The 23,942-nt window shown below is 38.6% G+C and overlaps 1 protein-coding gene across 1 annotated transcript; it reads left to right on the top strand.

Moving 5' to 3' along the window:
- The first annotated feature begins 381 nt into the window (after positions 1-381).
- Positions 382-21,658, top strand: UPRT (uracil phosphoribosyltransferase homolog). Its single transcript, XM_057719312.1, has 7 exons — positions 382-898; positions 11,119-11,161; positions 14,139-14,208; positions 15,256-15,318; positions 17,305-17,466; positions 18,151-18,249; positions 20,441-21,658. Exons 1-7 carry the CDS (start codon positions 522-524, stop codon positions 20,545-20,547), a joined length of 921 nt encoding a protein of 306 aa, XP_057575295.1. The 5' UTR covers positions 382-521; the 3' UTR covers positions 20,548-21,658.
- Positions 21,659-23,942: the final 2,284 nt, after the last annotated feature.

Here is a 23,942-nt window from a genome sequence, read left to right as displayed (position 1 = left end):
TAAACACCCTTTTTGGGTTACAAAGACAAGCTTACAGTAGATGTAGTTACCAAAGTTAAACTTTTCTGCCAAGACACAAAGTCTGAAAACATGGGTCTTTGTGTGTCATCAGCACTTTCCACCCCTAGTTTTTTCCCCGGCTCTATCACTCAAAGTTCTGCAAGCAGAACCCCTAGAGGCTCCCGGAAGACCCGGAAACCAAGTATCCCTGGCCTCAACCTGTCTGCCAGCTTCAGTGTGGAACGCCACGCAGCCCGGGCGACGCAAAGGGTTAACGAACTGTCCGCTGCAGAGTGGCAGGGAGTGAAGCCAATCGAGTGTCCAGGCGGGCGGTACGTCTGGCGTGGGCGGGGCCAGGACGTAGCGTGCGAAAGGGAAGCGGTGGCGGCCAGAGGGCAGCCGGGGTTAGAGGTTGCGAGGAGGCGGGGCGACCGGGAGAGCGCCGGAGCTTTGGCCGGTTCTCCCTACTCTCCTTTATCCTTAGGTGTCGGTAGCTGCGGGGACGTCCCGGAGTCCGGTGTATGGCCACGGAGTTACGGTGTCTGGACTCCATGCCCTGTCATAACCAGCAAGTAAACTGTGCCTCGACCCAAAACCTCGAGCCGCAGCAACCTGGAGACCTCATCCCGGACCATGCCGGGGAAAACAGCGATTCCGAGGCCAAGCTGACTCTCCTCAGCGGGCACGCCCATTCTAGCGTACCAGCTGAGCTGGACCCTCAGGCCTGCGGCGGCGCCACCCTCAACTCGGAGAGCAACGGCGACAGTGGCAACTATGACGCACCAGCCAGCGACTCCCTGCTAGGGGACTGTGAATTCTCCCGGCAGATCGGGGCGCAGCTTAAGCTCTTGCCAATGAATGATCAGATCCGGGAGCTGCAGACCATCATCCGGGACAAGTGAGCCAGAGCGGAAAGGGGAGGGGATGTGGAGGGTCTCTCAGGGGTTGGGCGGGGCTTGGAAGTGAAAGGGCGAAGGTTCTTGGCCTATGGAATCTGGTCTGTGGAGATCCGGGCAGGGCCTTTTCTTTGAGGGGCGGTGTTACCTGACTGAGGCTTCCTACCTTCTTTCCCAGTACCTGTGTTTAACATCGCTTTGTGTAGGGAGGAAGCATTTTAGGTAACTTCCTGTTTCCTCTTTGTCTCTTATGAGTGGAATACTCAGTCATTCCAATCAGTTAAATGTGCTTTCTATGCTCTCTGCCCTGTTCCTGTTCACGTGGGCAGTAACCATTTCTGGGTTGTAGATTTACCACGTGAACAAACCCTGGGAAGATAGGGTAGCCCTTTCACTTCAAACTGTTTAATAGACTCCCAGTTTGTTTCCTTGCCTCCAGTTTTTCTCTCTTTTACATGTATCCACACATTACTGAACAATTAATCTTCTTAATATAGTGTTTCGATTAGCTAACTGTCCTGCTCAGCAGCCTACTTTGTCTTTTCTGTGCCTACCAAATAAAGTCAGGATCCTTAGCTTGACATTAAGGCCCATCTTCGTGGTTCCTAGGGACTATTCTGAAACATTCTTACTTCTGCTCACGTCTGGAATTCTCTTTACTCTGTCTCTGCATGTTCAAATCCTACCTATTCTTCAACATTCAGCATTAAATGTCCACCTCTACCAAGAAGCTTTCCTTCAAACATTCTTCCTCACTAATCTTCCCTGGCCTTTTAAATGCAAGATTTCATCTTCTGTTTTGTGTATTATTTGTTTCGCTTTTACCTCACTTACTAGTTAGTTAAGCTCCTTGAGGGCAGGAATTGTATCTTTTACATTTTTGAATTCCAACTATGCCTTGCAAGCAATAGTCATTCAATTACTAAAAGTTCTTTGTAGCTCTTAAAGTTATATTTATGAAAGTATGTAACAGTTTTTAATGAATCAATATTGAAAACTGTGGTCATGTGAGCTAATAAATGAAGTGGTGCTCTTAAAAAGTAGGAGGCATAGGCTTGGTAGTTGTGGGGGCGGGGACTGAAAACAATCTGTAAAACAAATAGGATGATTCTTGTTTCTATAGAGCAAGAGTTACTGACCTTGTGTCTTGGACCTGTGCTGTCTTGGACCTTTGTTCTGCACCTGTAGATGGGCTTCAGGACTTTAGAAAACCCTTAGAAATTATCTGGAAAATGTTATTTGTATGTGCATTTTAAATGGTTTTTTAAATAACACCTTTTTTGAGCTATAATTTACATACCATAGAGTACACCTTTTAAAGTGTACAATTCAGTGGTTTTAAAATATGTTCATTGCAGCCATCACCACACTTAATTTTAGAACATTTTCATCACCTCAACAAGAAAGTCCATACCCATGAGCAGTCACTCCCCATTTCCCTCCAACCCAGCAAAAGCCCTAGACAACCACTAATTTGATGTACCTATTCTGGACATTTCATGTAAGTGAAATCATATAATGTGGTCTTTTGTAACTAGTTTCTTTTATTTAGCATAATGTTTTCAAGCTTCACCCATCTTGTATCAGTACACCGTTTCTTTTTTGGCTGCATGATGTTCCACTGCATGGATATACCACATTTTATTTATCCATTCATCAGGTGATGGACATTTGGGTGGTTTGGTTTCCATTTTTTGGCTATTATGAATAATGCTACTATGAACATTTGCATATGTGCTTTTTTATGGGGTGGGGATTCCTTCACTATCATTAGATTTCACAAAGGGGTTCTCATGACTACAATATGAAGGTGAACAATTGCTATAGAACTTGGAGAGGGTATATATGACCCTGATTTTACTGCATTACTCAGAAAAGCCTGGGTGGTATAGTAAACCTGGGTGTAAACAAAATCTTTTTTTTTCCCCAAGTTTAGAAGGAGACAGTAGGATACAGAGTAATCTTAGGCAGGATGTTTAGCACCTCTGTGCTTCAGCTTTATCATTTGTAAAATGAGGATGTTCATAATATCTTATGAAGCTCCTGGGAGGCTAAAACAAGATACTCTCTATGAACATTTGTTATAAACTGTGAAGAGCAATACACATTTAAGGCATTTCAAGCCATTGTGTTTAGATTTGTGCATGGTTCAGACTGCATCCATAAGTTCTGGTTTCTTCGGCTTTGGGGAGACAATTAAAGGAGTTTGTGCATAGAACTCACATTCTTATTTTAAAAAACAACACTGAGAGATCCTAGATAATTTTTATCCTGCTATAAATCAGAATAGAAAAACTCACTACATTTTTTGATAACTGATGCTTATTTAGGGTGGAGACAGATTTTTAGTTTTGTTTCTGTTAATCAAATCTGTTAATAGAGGCCTCTGTTCCTTTATCTTCAAAAATTGGCATCCCCTCACACAAACAGGACCTGTTTCATCCCCTCTGGGGGGCTGGTGTAGAGTGCTGGTGGTTAGAGGAGCTACATTTACAGGGGTCTAGTTATAAAAGGTGCCATCAGTTATCATAGTCTGTCTTCCTTGGATCTTTATGTTCTCTATCTTGATGTGACATCATATATGTGCACTATGGAATTGTCTGATGATAGAGGCCATTGAAGTACTTGTTATTCCTTTTATTGTTCCTGGTCCTTAGTGTCTATCTAGTGAAGGGATTGCTTTCTGAATTGACTTTGGCATGGGGAAGTGGGGTTGAGCCAGAGGACTGCATGTTGTAAATACATAAAGCAGGCAAGATTGAGAACATTGGACTGATTTAAAATGTCTTTTTATTTTTTTTGAAATGTGCAGTATTTGCAACATAATATGTTGATGCTATTACTAAATTTCAAGGAAATGGTTTTCCCTCTGAGTATGCAGTAATCTAAACATCAAATGATCAGATAATTTACTCAGTCACACAGGGGTCACTGGTGAACTTGGGAAGAAATGACTGCTTCATTTATAGTTTTTGTTGTTGCAGTGGATTTAAACCACACATCCTTCCCTTTCTGCCTCATTTATATACTAAGCCCAGCAAAATCTGAGTATAATGCACTATTCCCTTCAACACAGTTCGTGATCACATATGTAAGGCAGTGCAGTGTATTTAAAAGATCATCTTCTCTCCCCAGTTTTTGTTTTCTTTTGTCTCCTGAAATATTAAAGTAAAGCTGTTTCATGAGCTATTGAATGTTTCCTGTATATTTGCCCTCAAAGGGGTTTCACCATGGCCTCAGCAGGCAGCTTGGATGAAAGTTGAGCAATCTTAGAGTATATTAGTCTGTGAAATAGCACTAAAGAAAGAGTGCGTTCAGCCTTGTGACTTTTTTTTTTTAAGTCACCTGGTGTGGAGACTATTAACCTCAGGATGGATGAACATCCTGTGCAACCTTAATATGAGTGCAGCCTGATGTGATTTGAGTCATTTAGCTAGGCAATGCTCTTAACCAAAGCTATACATTTGAATTGCTTGGGGAGTCTTTTTTTTTTTTTTTTTTTTTTTGGAACCCATCCTTAGAGTGGAGTAGTAGAGTAGTTTTGGGTGGAACCTGAGCCCATGTAGCTTTTCAAACACCACACGTGATTGTGCTATGCTCAGGCTGGGCCACTGCCCATGGGAGAATGGCCATTCTCGCTTGCATGGTGATTTGGCTGGTTTTGGATTCGTGGTATAGGCTGAGCCAGGGATTCTAAACTAAACAGAATGAGCCTAGAAAACCTGGCCTGGCATCACCCTGAGATTGGAGGAATCTCAAAACTGTTCCCTTTAATTGTACAAAACCGAATGTCCACCACAGAAAACACTGCGACCTGCAAGTTATTTATCAATAAATCATGGAGATGGTTTTGGTTTTCCATGTGAATTTTCTAACTGGCTTTTAGGCCAAGAGTGAGGAAGTTGCTTTCTTTTTTCTTTTTTTTTTTCTTGGCTGTGTTGGGTCTTCATTGCTGCGCACAGGCTTTCTCTAGTTGTGGTGAGCAGGGGCTACTCTTCATTGTGTGCACAGGCTTCTCATTGCGGTGGCTTCTCTTGTTGCAGAGCACAGGCTCTAGGCACACGGGCTTCAGTAGTTGTGGCACTTGGGCTCAATAGTTGTGGCTCATGGACTCTAGGGCACAGGCTCAGTAGTTGTGGCACACGGGCTTAGTTGCTCCGCAGCATGTGGGATCTTCCTGGCTCAGGGATTGAAGCCGGTTCCCCTGCACTGGCAGGCAGATTCTTAACCACTGCACCACCAGGGAAGCCCGGAAGTTGCCTCTTTATACATACCCCTGTTACAATATTTGTTTATTTTACAATATTTATTGGGCATATCCTAGTAATCTCTTACCAACTAGTCTGGACTCTGGGGAGGCAGAAAGAAAGTATGGCCTGGCACAGTATCTGGCACATAGGGAAATTAATGGTACAATCATTATAAAAATTAATAAACTTGAATGACTGAGGCCTGGGTTCTAAATGAAAATGATAGCTTCTCTTCTTTTTCTACCTGATCTCGAATGTTTGCATTGAACTCTGAGGTGCAAATAAATAATTAAATGTTTTATGAGGTTCTTAAGAAGGTGCTGAAGAGCTGTGGCCCTGATGACTTGCACTTGGCAGGTAGTAAAGGCTATTTTCATTTTTGTTTGTTTGTTTTGGTTTTCACATCAGATTAGGTTTGCTCCAAGTACTTCACTGGGGTTTTGTTTTTTTGAGGGGTAAAGAAGGAGGAGGAAAATCATTTATAAATCATCTGTATACCAGGACAAACCTTAGAGCCTCTTTATTTTAGTGATCACATAACAAAGTAGCTATAGAAGTAGAGCTTATGTTTTTGGAGCTTCCACTAAACATTAACTCTAAGTGAAACATTCCTTTGGTTTAAACCTGCCAGAAAAACTTTTATTTTTTTACTTCCCTTTAAACTGTTGCTTAAAAAACAAGCAAATAAACAAGAACATGTTAGAGCTAAAATTGAGTCCATTTAGTTCTTCCTCAGCTTAGGTTGCTAGGTAAATACAGGACACCCAGTTAAATTTGAGTTCAGATAAACAATGTATACTTTTCTTAGTATAAGTATATCCTAAACATTGTATGGGACATACTTCTGAAATACAAATTTAACTGGCTGTCCTGTATTTTTACTTGCTAAATCTGGCAACTTTATGCCCAAACTTAACTTCTCCCACCCCAAATGTTAGACAATCCTTGTGTATAATCCTCATTTCCAAAAATGACACCTAATTCAGCACTACTGGGATTTGATTTAAATTAAATTGTGTTTTAAGTTATGAGTCAGAGGTTTTAATTTAATCATTTGAAAAGGGTGTATTCTTGTATTAACCTTAATTACATACTCTTTCCAAGCCCCATTATAATAGCAACTTCTTCATCTTGAGGAAAACATTTTAATGATGTTTCATTTGCCTGCCAGACTCTTTATTTCATTGTTTGCATTGTATGTACATGCCAGTCTGATTCACAGGGAGAGAAATATCATTAAAATACACCTAAAAACTGGTTACCTTTTGGTAAACATTCCCTTATTAGAGCAAAATATAGATAATGGCTTTACTCAGGGACTTAGAGAGTCTCAGGCTGGGAAGAACCTTGGAATGGTTCACCTCTGTAAGCCTCACTACTTTCATCACTAAAGAGGTGGTAATAATAGAATCTACCTGTTAAGATTATGTGAGGATTAGACTGATAATGTATGAAAAGTGCTTAATACTTGGCACCAAGGAAGCTTGTAATAAATGATGACCTGTGGGAAAGAAGGGAGTAATATATGTATAATATTACATACCTGCTGTAACTTTTGAACCTTTTAAGAAAAGCCTTCTAAATACATCTTTGTACACTTGGGTGTGTGTGTGTGTGTGTACAGTTATTGAGATGATTTTTCTTAAAAATTAAAAAGAGAAGGGGTTGTCAAGTTTATTCTGAATAGAGAGAAGTAGCAGAATAGTGATCAAATGGCAGTTTCTGCTGTAGAAATTGAAGTTGTAATTGCCCCAGGAGAGGACATCTTCCAACACACTATAGAATCCCTCTGGTGGTGGTGGCAGCGCCCACAGCAGCAGTAGTAGTAGTAGTAGTAGTACTAGCAGCAGCAGCAGCAGCAGCAGCAGTAGTAGTAGTGAGGTCTAGTAAGAAGAGGGGAGAAGATCTCTACTTGAAGTCTTTTATTATAATTAATTAATTTATGTATTGGCTGCGTTGGGTCTTCGTTGCTGCGTGCGGGCTTTCTCTAGTTGAGGCGAGTAGGGTCTGTCCTTCCTTGTGGTGCGTGGGCTTCTCATTGCCATGGCTTCTCTTGTTGTGGAGCATGGGCTCTAGGTGCATGGGCTTCAGTAGTTGTGGTGCACGGGCTTAGTTGCTCCAAGGCATGTGGGATCTTCCCGGCCTAGGGTTAGAACCTGTGTCCCCTGCATCGGCAGGCGGACTCTCAACCACTGTGCCACTAGGGAAGTCCCTCTAGATGAAGTCTTAATTTTTTAATATTATAGAAACATTCCTCTCATAGTTCCATATGTTGTGGATGGTAAGTAAATACCTATTAGCCTTTTGGAAGAAAGGTCAGCGATTTCTCTTGATTTCTTCTTGGTTTGGGTTTGCTATGAGATGTATGTGTTTTAAAATATACATATACAGTTGCTATAGCCTCTCTGGACATTTTAAGGTGCTTTATAGACAGTATTAAGTAGGGAAAAGTCTGTTTTACGAAGTCCGCATTAAAATGAGGATTTGGCTTCTGGTATAATTCTCATTCTTTTGTTATTTTTGTGTGAAGATCATTTTTTTTTAAAATAAAAGGCTACCTTTGGCTTTCATTTTGTTAGTACAGACGTCTGACACATTTGTTGAGGGGAGTGTCAAGAAAAGTATATTCTCAGGTATGGTTAGGTCCTCATTGTTAATCCTGTTTGAGGTTTGCACAATTTAAAAGATACTCAGCTTAACATTAATTAGATTTCTATGCTCTGAATTATGAGTGCTGGATATCACTGTTTAAATATTTGAATATATTTTAGAATATTCCAGGGATGTGTGTCAGTGTGTTTGTTGCTTTGTGATAATTTTGCATTAGATTTTATTTGGGACAGTTGTAAGATACAAGATGATTAAAATGTCTTTCCAAACTGTTTTCTGTATGATGGATTTTTTTAAAAAATAGTTTTGAGACAAAAGTGAATAGAGTTATGATTTGAAACAAAGTGTATGGAGTGAATAAAACCTGGGGTCTGGTTTACATTAAAACATCTTTATTAACACATACTTTAGTCCATTGTTGGGCCTAAAGTAGGGGCCCAGAGATTATGTGTAACTTGATTGATCCAACAAGCAAATATCTGCTTTATGAAACTCTAGTGTTATCAGTGTAAGGGATTTAGATGTGGATATTGAAGACCACTGTGGGTTTTTAAAAAATGCAACCAACTTACTGTATTCTAGCTGTACTTTAATTTCTAAATTGATTTAAAGTGAACAGTGTGGATCTGAAGTCTGTCAAAAACATCAGGGGATAGGTTAGTAATTATTGTTTGTAATGGGATGACTTGGAGCAATGGCTGCTTTAATTGGAAGTCAAATAGCTATCAAGAGATGAGAGTTCATATTAGGTTCTCATAATGGGTACCTTTTCTGGAATGTAGAGAAGTGCTTATCATGCAGAAGTTATCAGCTGAGGCTGATATTTTTGAGGAGAGTATGAAGTTGTTAAAATGTCTGATTCTAAAGTAAAATAATGAATTTGGGCAACTCTGATCACTTAACCTAACATAACTTTTCTATGTAATATATTTATGTGTAACTGTTCAAAAATTAAAATCATTTCAGATGTATTCTCAAGATATATTACTGGATATTTCTTTAAGACAAATCCATACTTTTCTTCCCTATTGAAGAACCGTGTTCTGGTTGCTTAGACAACTTTATGTAGGTCTAGCAAACAGGGCAGTAGGCTACAGTAATTTTTTTTGTAGTTCACTGACTTTTACTTCTTTGACAAGCACATTGTGAAGATTACTTATAGAAATGAAAGGTGCTAGTGTAATAGTATAGTTTCATTTAAAAACCACAGTACATAAAATAAAGCCTGTTTTAAATGGGCTCTCTATGTGTAGGCATGTGGATAGAGTTTTCTGAGTTTAGGGAGCATTTATATATGAAGAATACAGACCTATATTCTTGCTGTTGCTCAATTATGGTCCATATTTTAGAGAGTTAGTATCTGTAATAATGATAGAACTGTGACTACTCTAAGAAACCTAATGCCATTTGTGTCAGGGATATTTCATTGCTTTTCCGTGTCAGAGAAAGTAAATGCAGCTTGAAAAAAAAGTCATGGTTAATGGTATACTGAGATAATATATGCTTGCGTATACCATTTCAGTGCTTTGTTAGGGAATATTTTAGGTATGCTGTGGATAGGCAGATGGGAATTTTTAAGTACATAAACTGTAAATCAGTCAGATCATTTAACTTACATGAGAGAAGGAGGAGGAACAATACTACGAGGGTGAGTCGAAAATTATCCGCAGTCTGGCTGTAGAATTTATTTTAATTAACTTTTAGAAAAGACAAATACATCATTTTTGACATAATCTTGCTTTTCTTTCTTTCTTTTTAAATTAATTAATTAATTCATTAATTTTTAGCTGTGTTGGGTCTTTGTTGCTGCACATGGACTTTCTCTAGTTGTGGTGAGTGGGGGCTACTCTTCGTTGCAGTGCGCGGACTTCTCATTGTGGAGTCTTCTATCGTTGCGGAGCACGAGCCCTAGAGCACGCGGGCTTCAGTAGTTGCAGCACATGGGCTCAGTAGTTGTGGCTTGTGGGCTGTAGAGCACAGGCTCAGTAGTTGTGGTGCACGGCCTTAGTTGCTCCGCAGCATGTGGAATCTTACCCGTGCTCAACTGCATTGGCAGGTGCATTCTTAACCACTGCGCCACCAGGGAAGTCCCTCCTTGCTTTTCAATGCACTTTGTCCATCTGTCAACAAGCTTTCATATTCCCTCATTAAAAAAATGTTTTAGGCTGAACTGCAAGCCAGGAATCCACCGCTGTCTTTACTTCTTCATCAGCAGTGAATCTTCGTCCTCGTAGGGCTGCTTTCAGGGAACCAAACACATGAAAGTCTGATGGAGCAAGATCAGGACTATAGGGAGGATACTTTAACACCTCAAAGTGAAGTTTTTGCAGAGTGTCGACAGTGTGGGCAGAAGTGTGCGGATGTGTACACCCTCAGACCACAAAAAGCGAATCACTGCATGCTGCTTTTCTTTCGTGCAAATCACAAGTGTGGCGTCCCTTTTTGCTTGCACCGCAGTTACAAATGAACTGATGTAACACATTCACACCTGCACAGCAGTGACTGGGGAGACAGTAGCCTTGAAGGGAAAGCACTGATAAGACAGTGAGGCCAACAGAAGTTTTAGTATAACTGGAGTGTGGATAATTTTTGACTCACCGACGTAGATTTTTACGTACAAGAAAAATGTCAGCCTTAAAACATTCCTCTTTTGACTGGTTAACAGTTTGTGGGTGGGTACAACCCTGAATTATTATTACTTGGGTACCTCAGGATCTGAAAGTACTGACCAGAAGGAGGTGTACGGGAAATTGGTAGAAAGATCTATGGAATAAACTATTTGATTGAAAAACAGGCAAAAGGAACAATTTATCAATAGTTTGAGAAAGAGGTCTTGGAAATTAGGTTATGGGTTCTTGAAAGCAATGGCAAAAATAGGGGATTTACTTATTTGTGCCATTCTCATTCCAAAAAGGATTAGAGACAAAGTATCAATAGATGGGTTACTTATGTTGTTAATAAGGGTTTTTAGATCAAGGTGAATGGTGCGTGAGAATGGGGAGAACCTGGTTTTCTTACTGCAAAGTTTTTTCTTAACTTGAGCTCTGGACTTGCTGCCATCTTCCAGGGGAAATTGTTCATCTCCTGGTTGAACTTGGGCAGTTCAGTGGGAGACTACATGATCTTTTCAGTTCCTCTCTCTAATGTTGATACCAAATGAGCATTTTCAGTAATATTTATCAAGTCATTCCATTTAGGTTCCTGTATCCTAGTGAAAAATATGTCTCAATAATAATCTGTTACAGGTAAGCTTTTAAGCTTTTATCATGTAATAGGTCTTAATATCAGTGTTACTATATATATTAAGTAATATTTCACTTGAAAGTTCTAATCTAGACTAAAACTTGTACTTTTTTTTTTAGGACAGCCAGTAGAGGGGACTTCATGTTTTCTGCGGATCGTTTGGTAGGTGGATGGAGGCTTTCCATGTTCATTTCATTATTGTTCCTAGTGATATAATCATAGTAGGCCAAGGGGCTTTTTTGTTCTAGATCATTCGGGGGTTGAGAGAGATTGTACCAAGTAATCCTCACCTTGCTAGACTTTGCAAGTGTTGTTTCTACTATTGCATTAAAGCTCTGCCTCAGTCCCATTCACCTCAAAGCCCATGAACTCATTCTCTGTAATTCTGAGGTACCACTACCTTTCAAGTGGGTCTAGGTAACCTGATCCTGAGCCTTAAATGCCTCCTCTTAGGGCAGTGAAGTGAAGTAAATTAAAAGGAAACCAAAGATGTAAAGAGACCTAGTAGTTACCGTTGTGGTATCCATGGAATGCACAGAAACTAATGCCTGTCTCGTAGTTTACATGGGGGTGGATATCTATTTTGCATCTTCTTTTCTGTAGTGTCCTCATGTGTGAAATACTAAGTTGTGCTATCTGTGCTCAGGTACTTCCTGTTAAGGACTGACCAAGCCCAATTCTGTTTAGCTAGTGTCATCTGAGAGGATCTCAGGCCAAATTGGGCTGTCTTGGGTAAGCCCTGTTTACTTCTTGTGTTTATATCTAAGTTTGTTCAGTGCTTGGAATGAGGTTGACACATATTCTGTTGTGGTTATTAATATTCATCTGTTCATGAAATATACATCGAACTCATGTGAGTCACACACCGTGCTAGACTGTGTTGGTGGAGGGGAGGACATACAGTGGTAAAGCATAGAGGCATGGTCCCTGATCTCATGGGGTTTAAAATCTAAATACTGTTCTCAGTGTTTAGTTTGGGAAAGAAAGAAAAATGACTTATTAAGCTTATAGGTATAATCAGATGGTAGAAGATAGATTATTAAAGGGAATGTGGTGATGTTGGGCAGCGGGAGGCGTGAAACTATTTACATTTTCCCTAGGGAAATCTTTATTCCAAAAGAGTGTACACAACTCTTGTTCTATTTTTGAGTTTAAGTATTCTTGGTTCAAAGGCCACTTCTATTTGAGCTTCCAGGGGCAGTAATAATCCTTGGAGTGCATCAAGATAAATGTTGACATAGTTGACATTCTTGGAGTGATAGTTAGGTTATTCTGTCTTTATGCTTTTATCACACCGAAGGGGCAGGTTCAAGGCAGTTGTGTCAGTGGCTGCTGTGGGGAAAACAGAGGTCTTGGTGTTCACTGGTAGAAAGTGGTTACTCTTTCTTTTGCTCTCCTTGTGCCGTTTTTCTATAGAACATAGGAATTAAGTTCATGGTTATTGTAAAATGCTTGCCTTAAAGGGCAGGCATTATATCTTAGTCAAATGAGATAATAAGGACCCAGGGCATAATTCATCTGAGGGGATGGTAATTTGGACCTCCCTGTTCTCTGCAGTTGGATTTGAAGGTCCTGATATCGGGGGTGGGGGGTGTGGAGGGTCAGTTGTGGTTATGGTAGGGACTGGAGCTGTTGAGGTTTCTAGTGTTGAGGATTTCTATTACACTGTCTCTTTTAGCACAAGGGTCCTATTATAGTTGACATTAGCTCTATCCTGAATTTGTCAGGATTGGCTTCCTTGGCACTCAGATCTTGAGTTGTTTATATTTTAGTCACACTTCTTCTGGTTTTACGTTCTCCTGTAAAGCTTGGACACACTAATTTCTGTCCCAGAGTTGCAGGAGATGGGCAAGAGGTAAGACTCTTTAGAAGAGTGTTACTAGGAGGAGAACTAGGCTCATCAAAGAAAATAATCCTCTTCTTCCCTTGTGCTTTGCTCATAAGAAACGTTAACCTCCACAGAAGTTGGTGGCTAGAGGTGAGTATGCACGCACAATATTCATGAGGTTCCTGGACCCTCTGGTGATGCAGGTTAACAAAGTGCTGGCCCATTTAGCATTGATAATTTTAATGGCAGCAGGATGTTTTGTTGTGATAACAGAGCATGGGGCCTGGCATTTCTCCCTGATGTTCCTGATTCTCAGTCAGTAATGTAATATTGATTGGAGTAAATGAGCTTTACAGACTCAGCACTGCCTTTTTGTAGTGGGCTCTGGGTGCTCATAGGAATACCATATCTGGTGGTTTTTGGAGGCTATTCCTAGTAGTTCTGATGGATTCTTTTCTCTGTGCCACACATTAAGATCATTAGAAGCCTTTGTTTTTAAAAAAGGTGGGAAGTCCCAATGCATTTGACTGAATCCTTCTTCAAGCTCAGTAAATTGGTTCAGCCCCATCCACTCATTTATTTACCCCTAAGAAATTCAGGCTTTATTTTGCATTATGATGGGCCTTTGTTAAAAAGAATCCAACTTAGCTATTGTACATAGTGCTGCGGTGAACATTGTGGTATGTGTATCTTTTTGAATTATGGTTTTATCAGGGTATATGTCCAGTAGTGGGATTGTTGGGTCACATGGTAGTTCTATTTTTAGTTTTTTAGAAACTTCCATACTATTCTCTTTGTGGCTGTATCAATTTACATTCCCACCAACAGTGCAGGATGGTTCCCTTTTCTCCACACCCTTCCAACATTTATTGCTTCTAGATTTTTTGATGATGGCCATTCTTACCAACTTAACAATTTCAAAGTACTAAACAAGGCAAAGAAGTTCCCAGTGGGCACTATTTCTAGAGTAACCAGAATTATATTACTTCCAAGTGTTCCTGCCATGACTGTTGCCACTTGCTGTAGTTTTGTATTTCTCATAATATAGCCTGGACTGACTGAGAATCAGAAGGCATAGTTGAGCCTTTTAGTGGCAATCGTGTATAACCAAGGTTGGATACCTAGCAGCAAGCGGCCTGACATTTGGTTCTATCTGTATTTAACACATGATAGGGCCCCCTTCCTATTACCATAAGCTAAATTCTTATCTAGTATGTTACTGACTTTTTGCCTGGTTTTCAGCTCCTGAGGCTAACAGCTAACAGGAGATTCTTAGCAAGTTCTCAACTTATTCTTCCTTTGACTCTCTAGATCAGACTTGTTGTGGAAGAGGGATTGAATCAGCTACCATATAAAGAATGCATGGTGACCACTCCAACAGGTAACCAGGCTGTTACTCTCATATTCTCCTCATAAAAATTCTGAGATAAAATTGGGGAGAAATGGAAAGAAAGCAGTCTGAGTAAATCAATATGCAAAATGAGGAGTCTAGGTGGAGCTCTTCTTTTAAACAAATTAATAAACTTGGAGACATTTAGTAAAGAAATTTATGTGGATTACTTTTTGTTAATGACCTGCTTGTCAGTTAAAGTCAAAGGTTAATAAATATTATTCAGCATGCAGGTGTCGCCTTTGATGGTGGCACATTGAGACCAGAGCTAAGAATTGCTGGCAGCTTATCTTCACCTCTGTGGGGAAGCTCCTGGTGTTAACAAATGGGTGGGTGGTTTGGCGTTGAAACTCCAAGTAAAAGGATGAAAAGTAAGAAAAGAAAAAACTGAAAACAATTAGGATTGGAGAAAGGGCTTTTTTGTTCTGTTCTAATGGAAAGCAACTAAGGAGCCCTGTTTTAGGGTTTGAAATTCTGATTTGGTTCTTTAGTAAATAATGGAAGCTGTTATATCCAAAGGTTGATTTTATCAAAATTGAGGGCTGAGCTTACTGCATCATAATTGATACAAATTCAGGATAAGACCAAGGCATGAACATGTCTTGATAATTACTTCAACCTTTCTCTTCTGTTTTTTAACACAGAATGGAGGCTCATAAAAAGGGATGGGAATGAGGAGGCTCTCTGATGTGGCTCACAGTGGGGTCCCGGTTTGAATTGATGGGGTTTCTAGCATTCTTGGAGTGCAACAATTCTTGTTGGAATTCAGTTTGAGGAATGTGTATGTGATAAGGCCTGTTCCCACTCGATGAAGTCTGCCTCTCCCAATTGTTCCCACGGGTTTCTTATGAAGAGTTAAGAAATAACTATGAAAAATCATGACTCTTCTTATACTTTCACAGGGAACCTAAGATGTTATACAGTATGTCTGGACAAGAGTTGCTCTGTACCCATCTGTTTTAAACCGTAGATACTTTATTAAATAAGTAGGTCACTCCAATGATGAAAGATAAATTCTTCGATTTTATTCCCCAACAGGGTACAAGTATGAAGGAGTGAAATTTGAAAAGGGAAATTGTGGGGTCAGCATAATGAGAAGCGGTAGGTTTGTATATTTGTGACTTTGTCTTTTTGCATGCATAGATACAATTACTGTTTTCCAAGAGAGAGGCGGGCTTGTCTGTCACAATTGCAGCCTTCCTTAGCTTAAATCTCACCACTTGTGTTGTGTGTCCTCATGGTGCCTTGGAATTATGGCCTATGTGTTGTCAAGTTTGGCTAATTTTAACTGAAGAGCATCTTTCCTAGTGACATGTCCCCATGGGCAAGATTCTTTGAAGAATCTTTGAAAGATTCGGAGGAGGGTGGGAGAATAGGGGGATGCAGTGATCCTATCTCAGAGAGAACAGGGCAGCTTGAATATTGATGGAATATAGCACAAATTCAGGCCTGCAGAACTTTGAGCACCCGGCTAGAGAAAATCGTTGTTCTGATTTTTTAGTTTCTTTTGTGAGGAACAGTCCTACCCTGTCAGGAGCTGGACTGAATGACTTCTTTAGTATTTTTAGTTTTGTATTTGATGAGTATGTGACTATGTAGGCAAAAGAACTTAACTATGATTAACTCTAGGTATTTCCAATTGCCATAAATGTATAAGTGTATTTGTGTTTGAGTCTAACTGGTTGTCCTTCTAAACCAACCTTTGTGCAGCAAAATCACATACCTGTAATTAGAACTTATAACCTGTTACCTGGGGATGATTATTTCCATTCAGCAACTTAATTCATTAATTATTCTTTGTACAAGATCCAAGGTATGGTAGAAGCCCCACTGGCTTGCATTGGAAACAGATGGATGTTTTTTTTTGGCTGCGCCTTGCGGCATGTATGATCTTAGTTCCTCCACCACGGGTCCAGCCTATGCCCCCTGCAGAGTGTTAACCACTGGACCACCAGGGAAGTCCCCGGATTTTTTTTTCACCTATAAACATTCCCTTTTCTTCTCTGGCTGTGAAGTTCTGTTTGTGAACGACTGAACATCACAAATAAAACAGGTGCTTTAAGCTCCCTTTTTATAGAAGGTAGCTCTTAAGCAACAATAGGATTTTCAGGACAATGCTGTTCAACCTTTTAAAACTGGTGAAGACAATGGAGATGGACTTTTAAGGCACAGTTTCTTCTGTTTTAGTCCAGCTTCTGCCCTAAAGGCAGCAGCATGGTCCTCGCACCCCTTGTATATACAAGATGACCTTGGGGTGATGCATAGACAAGGTGTTTTTAACCTTAAAAGCTATTGGTTGATTTTCATACCTATTAGAAACTGTTTTTATATTTTCACTAGTGATATAAAGTTTCCTCTTAAAATAAATGTGAACAAAAACAGTTAAAGAAAAATATTAAGTAAATAATCGTACAAGTAGAATTTTGATGTGGCCTAAAATCTTGAAGATGGTATGAAAATGATTGACTTTCAGCAAACACTTCCTTAAAGGAATTCAGACTCAAAAATAGCTCTATGTTCAGAATCCAAGGGGTGATGGTGGTGTTGGTTGTTGCTCTCTAGGGGGAGAGGGAACAGCATATTACTTTTATTTTTCACTGTTTGCCAGCAAAGCCTCTGCCATTGAAGTCATTGCTGGGACCAAGTGATATCTCTTGATGCCAGCTTGATCTAAGTGGAGAGCCTTTGGTCTATAGCCCGCATTCTTCCATAAATATGTTATATTTTTGTCAGATGAAAGTAATACGGTTTCCTTATAATAATAGGAGTAAAATGTTCCTGATATTAGAAAAGTTCAGGGAGAAGCTTAATAAAACACTTTATTTCCTGTACTCATGGAAGCGTGACAGCTCTAAAACTTGCAAGCCAACAATAAAGCTAGCTTATCCTAGTTTCATTGACCTGAACTAAGAATAAAATATGAGCATATCAGAAGTAAAAGCTGTTAGCTTAAGAAGAAATGCTTCCATCTTGACAATGTCTTTATTGTATTAATAACAGTCACAAACTCTGCTTTGGCCTATTCTTGGACTTTCATTCTATCTCCTCCTAATCCTTCCTTCCTTCTTTTTTATTTCCTTTTTCAAGGTGAGGCAATGGAACAAGGTTTACGAGACTGCTGTCGATCCATACGAATTGGAAAGATCCTGATTCAGAGTGATGAGGAGACACAAAGAGCCAAAGTATATTATGCCAAGTTCCCCCCAGACATTTACAGAAGAAAAGTCCTTCTGATGTATCCGATTCTCAGTGAGTGGCTTGTGTTTAATTTGTAACCTTTGGTTAGGGTTTAAATTTAACTTAGTGCCTGCCTTCTAGGTACCCTTATATAAAGGCAAAAACCATTTCTAAATGTATTTTTTTGTTTTTCTCAGTTGGATTTGGAGTTGCCCTAGGCAGTTCTTTGGGGAATTTTTGTTGTGTAATAAGAGAATACATGTTAGTCAAACTTTATTAGCTCCCAAAAGCTTCTATCTTAAGATTAACATATTGAAGCAAAGGACCTAATGAGGCAAAATATATAGAACACAGACTATATATTGAAATATGTCCCTTCTCTAGCCCAATGAGTATAGCAATGATTTTCTCAGGATTTATCCTTTTTGGAGGTAATATTTTTTTTCTCCAATTCTAGTCTGTTTCCTAAGCTTACTCAGATCCTGGGGTTGGGGATGGTGGATGGGTGTTACATTTGATATCTCAAATACTGAATGAATTTAGGGCTTGTTGTGCATTTGAAAACTGAAAAGTATATGGGTTGTGTCTGTTATTGAAAATAACATCCTTGATAAAAAACAGGTACCTTCAAATGAAGCTTTGTCTAGTAGTATCTTATGTTACATTATTAAACTGCCTTTTCTTCGAAGAAACTTGAAAGACATTTTGAGATGGATGTTAAAGTTGTCAATGTATTTGGTTGTCATTTTATTTCAGGCACTGGAAATACTGTAATTGAAGCTGTAAAGGTTCTCATAGAACATGGAGTTCAACCTAGTGTTATTATCCTACTCAGTCTGTTCTCTACTCCTCATGGTGAGTTCAGCATGAGTCAGTAATTCATGCTCTGGATGGTCATGGGGTGGTTAAGTGTGTATCCACCCAGCCTCTTATCCTGAGGAAAAGTTTATTTGCTTCCACATTAAGTCTAAATTGAATTCTTGTAGTTATAACTTGTGTTTGTCATCTCTAAGCTTAGTCATAATACTTTACGCCATTCTAATGTTGTTCAAATTCAAATGGAGAAGTATGAACTAACCCCATTGAAGGGGATTGCAGTTGGTTTCATGGTGGCCTGTTTGAGTAGGGTTTACAAATGGCTGAAAGGTCCCTGTTTCTCCTGGCTCCCCACCTGAGCCTGAGAACTGCTCTGAAACGGCAGGAAACTCCAGGATCTAGCTAGTTCTGTGGTCTTACTGAAGTAAGCTTTGCAGTGTGAAGCAAAGAGCAGAAATTTTTAAAGTTAGACTTCTGCTCAAAGGGCATGGTGAAAGAACTTGTGTTCTCCATTTCCTGAGAGAGGTAAGCCTAATTTAAGACCCTAGTTGTTTTGTGTGTGTGTGTGTTTGCCATATAATCTAAGACAATTGGGAAAATACCTAAGAAAATAATCATAAAGGCATGTAGAAATTCATCATTTAGGATAGTCACTGTAGAGCTGTATTTCATGTAAGAAAAAATTTGAAAATATGTAAATGACTTACTTGGAAATGGTTAAATAAATATGCAGTTGACCTTGAACAATATGGGTTTGAACAGCGTGGGTCCACTTATACGTGAATATTTTTCAGTACTAAATGCTACAGTACTACACAGTCCATGGTCGGTTGAATTCATATACGCAGAGGAACCACAGATACAGAGGACCAACTATAAGTTATATGTGGATTAACCCCCATGTTGTTCAAGGGTCAACTGTATATTCAAAGAATGTAATATAGAACTGTTAGATCATGTATTTGAAAAAATATTTAATGACATCAAAAAATCGGGTAAATTTAAGAGCAGAATAAACAACAGCATTAGAATAGTATAAAATGTCATCACCAAGTTTGGAGATGACTAATACAAATAATGACTATTATGACTACCAAAATCAGACTTGGATTTAACATGGAACCTAATGAATCTTTCCTCAGCATGAAAGGCTAGACAGATCCACAATACTATTTCAATTTTCATTTTAAATCACATAATATTAACAGTGGTTATCTTAGGGTGGTGGGACTCTAAGTGATACATTTTTTAAGCTTTTTTTTTTGCTTTTTGATTTTCCAAATGTTCTATAATGAATCCATATTTGTTTCATAATCAAAAAGAAAGAAAAATATGTGGCTTCTAGTTAGGCTCTTTCCTCATTTCCAAAGGTTCCAAGTATCAGCCAACCCTGAAAGGCTACAGAGAAAACAGTTGGGAACGCTGCGTTTTGTAGGCCATTGATTATTTTGCTGTTTCATAATAAAAAATTACCCATAGTTCAAATGTTGATGGTGACAAAGGGTGATTTGCTTGGTCATCCATCTATATAACAGAGATGGCATTGTAAACATTGAGATAACCAAATAATTATTGGGTTTTCTGTCTTTGGGATTAGAAAAGTAATCGTGTATGTATTAGTATGCATTAGAATAATATACTAATTCTTTGACATTATAGATGAAAAAATCTTATTCTGTCACAGCCTTGCTATGGTCTTTTAGTCTGACTGTGATCCCAGCTAGCCCCTTTCCTTTCCTCCTCCATCTCCTCCCCACCCAGGCTAGAGTCATAACTTCTCAAAAGCTAGCTTTCTCTGACATAACCAAGGAGTCTTTGCATTTGTTTCAACAGTGTTCCAGTTGAGAAACCATCATCTTATGTATGATCCTGTTTCCAGAAAGGACTGTATTCTCTCTATTCCAGCTGCCTTTAAAATAAACCAAAAAAAGACTCTTAAGGGGAAAAGTTGCTATAACTGAATATATTTTTCAAGTCTCGGATAGAAAACAATTTGATTCTAAGAATTTATTAGTCAGTAGGTGGAAACAGTCTGACTACTATCAAAACTTTTCAGATATAGACATTATATGAACTAAGAGATTAACCAAGTCTGACTATATGTCCAAAAGTCATTGCTCTCTGTCTTCTGTCAATTTTAGACCTAATGACTGACTATAAAATTATGAAATTAAAAGTAGTATTATCAAGAAATCCTGCAATAATGACAGTTTTCTTTTATTTTTTGAAGGTGCCAAATCAATCATTCAGGAGTTTCCAGAGATCACAATTTTAACTACTGAAGTTCATCCTGTTGCGCCTACACATTTTGGACAGAAATACTTTGGAACAGACTAAGTTATTGAAGGAAAATTATTCTATTGTCTAATATTAGTTATGTTTTGAGTGTCTACTTGTTTGACTAATTCCCTTGAGGAATGACATAGAAAATTGTGTTAAAGATACTTTGTAATTTTTGGAAGCAGGTATAGTAAAAAGGAAATATTTGAGGTTTGTTTTTTTTATTTAGTTATTTCTTAACTTTTGGCACCAAATTCAACAGTGAAGCACACACAACTCTTTGAAAAATATTTTAATAATGTTCTTATGCAAATTGCTGATCCCTCATTGCATTGAAACTGTTCCCTAATTTATGAACCTCAGTTTAGAGGTTGCTTATAGCCACAAATAAAACCCAAATGGGAGTCAGTTCATTGGCCCACTAGGGTTTGCATTTTGTTTAGTTTGCTTTTAGTTCTAGAGAGATTTCATGTATGTGGCTGTTCTCATCTTACTCTACTCTTTGCTTCCTAGTACTATACACTTTGGTAACTTGGAGAGGATGAAAAAAGAATGCCTCCTAGAATTTTACGTTTCCATTAATATCCTCACTCAGTTGGCAGATCCAGGCTATACAGTTAGCTCTTCGGTCAAGCCATTATGTTCTTCATGACTCAGTTCCTACCCTGTGCATTGTTGTTAGGTGCCTTGTCAAGTGTGATGCAGTGAAGAAGATGGTGGGGGCATTTTCAGCAACTGGAACTGTAACATTAATTGGCTTAGATTGAACCAGGGATGTCTGGATGCTAACAAGGGAGGGCTAAATGCTGTTAATGCCATCAATGCCCTAGAAATGAATTGGTGGTGGTTTTTCTGAGGTGTGGAGGAAAGGATGGTTTCTGGCTGGGTTTATGGCCAATGGGTAAATTAAAATGCTTCATTTTTAATTTGGATGTTTCTACTAGAGGCCTTTGATTTGGAACTTAGTTATTTTGTATGTTTGTTAATTCTAGATGTATTAAAATGGGAAAAATACCATGATATTAAAAAATCCATACGATTTATATGTGTTCACATTTAGGCTTCTGAAAGGAAGATAAGTCATTTTAGAAATTGATGTTCATGTTCTGAAACTTGCTTGTAAAACCCTGATCTCATTTTACATTGATATTAAAACATTTTAACAGTGGTGGCTGGCTGATTACTTGATTAATTATACTCCTGTAGCTCCATAGGCAGCTGTTGTGGGCTTCTGTTAAAAAAACAAACAAACAGGAAAGAACCAGTGCTGACAGAAGTCAGTAAAAATTTGGGGAAAGGAAGGAAAGCTGGTATAGAATGGACTGCATTTTCCCTTGGAAGCCTAGAAGGACTTCACTATATTTTTCACTTTACTTTTGAAGACTGTCATAATAAACTGAGATTAATTGATAGATTACCCATATTACTGTTCTTCCAAGGCAGATGTTGCTTTCATGTTCTTATTGAAATTATCATCTATATTTGTCAGTTAAGTATTTTGATACAATGTAGATTTTGTTTATTCCTAATTAGCAGAAGCTCTAACTGAAGCCCATTAAAACCAAAGTCTTTATCTCCTTGTCCTATGAAAGATGTGAGCCAGCAGATTTAGATACAGACCAGATCTGCTTTAGGTTGATGCATTGAATTAGTTGGAAAGGTGATGTCTACCACTATAGGAATCAGTGCTTCTGAGTTAGTGCTTATATTAGTGTTTAAATATTTTGTTTGAAGTGACTTTCCAGAACATTAGACAAATTCATATTTGAGGATAGGTATAAAACGATATTTCAAGTGAATTAATTTTATATTATCAGCCATTTGAATTTAATGTGTCTCTGTTCCTTTTCATCCCTGAACATGATTGGAAATTGATTACATTTGGTTCCCACATGAAGGGAATTCTTACTATAAGCAGTAGGAATTATTCACTGGGGTCACATTTACCACTGGTGATTGTCCTCTACTCCCTCTGCAGATTTCCAAGAATAATTGTAACTATGTCACCTGAAGTTTGGATCTTTTTTTTTTAAGTGTGTATGCGTGGTTTTTAATTTTTTTTTTTGGTTGCACCAGGTCTTAGTTGCAGCAGGTGGGCTCCTTAGTTGCAGCATGTGTGCTCCTTAGTTGTGGCATGCGAACTCTTAGTTGCAACATGCACATGGTATTTAGTTCCCTGACCAGGGAATGAACCTGGCCTGCCTTGCATTGGGAGCATGGAGTCTTAACCACTGCACCACCAGTGAAGTCCCTGAGTTTGGATCTTTTTAGCAAATGAGGCATTATTTGTAAGGTTAATCACTTGCAGGACTCTTTGAGCCCAGGAAATTTTCTAAATGACACAAAATTAACAGACAATTCAAAACTAGATTGTTTTTAATGACATGAACTTCACAGCAGTATAAACTGTATAGATTCCTTATTGAAGAAAGAAACCCTAACACAATAAAAAGAAGCAGTATACATCAGTGTTTCTCAAAAGTTGAATATGCATCAGAATCACCTGGCGGGCCAGAGATGGCTGGGCCTCACACCTAGAGTTTCTGGTTCATTAGGTCTGGAGTAGGGCCCAAGAACTGGTATATCTAAATTCCTAGGTGATACTGATGTTGCTGGTCTGGTGGCCACAACTTGATTTCCGACGTTTCTTATATAAGCATTTAATGATACAAATTTCCCTGTAAGTACTGGCTTGGTTATGCCCCACAAGTTTTGATATGTTGTGTTTCCATTTTCATTTGGGTCAAGATACTTTCTCATTTCCCTTTTGATTTCTTCTTTTATCTAGGGCTATTTAGAAGTGTGCTATTTAATTTTCAAATATTTATTGGGTTTTCTAGATTCCTTTTTGGTATTGATTCCTAATTTAATTCAGAGAATATACTTCGTATGATTTGAATCCTTTTCAATTTTAAATTTGTCTTATGGCCCATAATATAGTTTCTCTTGGTAAATCTTCCCTGTGTGCTTTAAAAGTATGTGTATACTACTGTTGTTGGGTGGAGTGTTCTATAAATGTCCATTAGGTTAAGTTGATTGACCATGTTGTTCAGGTCATCGATTTATTTACAAATTTTCTATGTATTCTATCAATTATTGAGAGGGGGTGTTGAAATTGCTAACTAAAATTTTGGATTTACATTCTCCTTTCTGTTCTATCAGTTTTTCCTCATGTATTTTGAAGCTCTGTTGTTGGTGCATAAATTTTTAGGATTGTTATGTCCTCTTGATGGATTGACACTTTGTCATTATGAAATGTCTCCTTTTATCCCTGGTAATAATCTTTGTTCTGAAATCTAGTTTGGCTGCTGTTAATATAAATATTCCAGTTTTATTTTGATAGTGTTAGTATGGTATATTTTTTTCATCCTTTTACTTTTAGCCTATTGCGTTTTTAAATTTAATCTGGGTTTCCTGCAGGCAGCCTAGAGTTGGATTTTGCTTTTTTATCC

The sequence above is a fragment of the Hippopotamus amphibius genome, chromosome X, assembly GCF_030028045.1.
Source record: "Hippopotamus amphibius kiboko isolate mHipAmp2 chromosome X, mHipAmp2.hap2, whole genome shotgun sequence".
NCBI classification, from domain to species: domain Eukaryota; kingdom Metazoa; phylum Chordata; class Mammalia; order Artiodactyla; family Hippopotamidae; genus Hippopotamus; species Hippopotamus amphibius.
The sequence above is the reverse complement of the archived record's forward strand: the minus strand, read 5'-3'. Positions and strand labels throughout refer to the sequence as shown.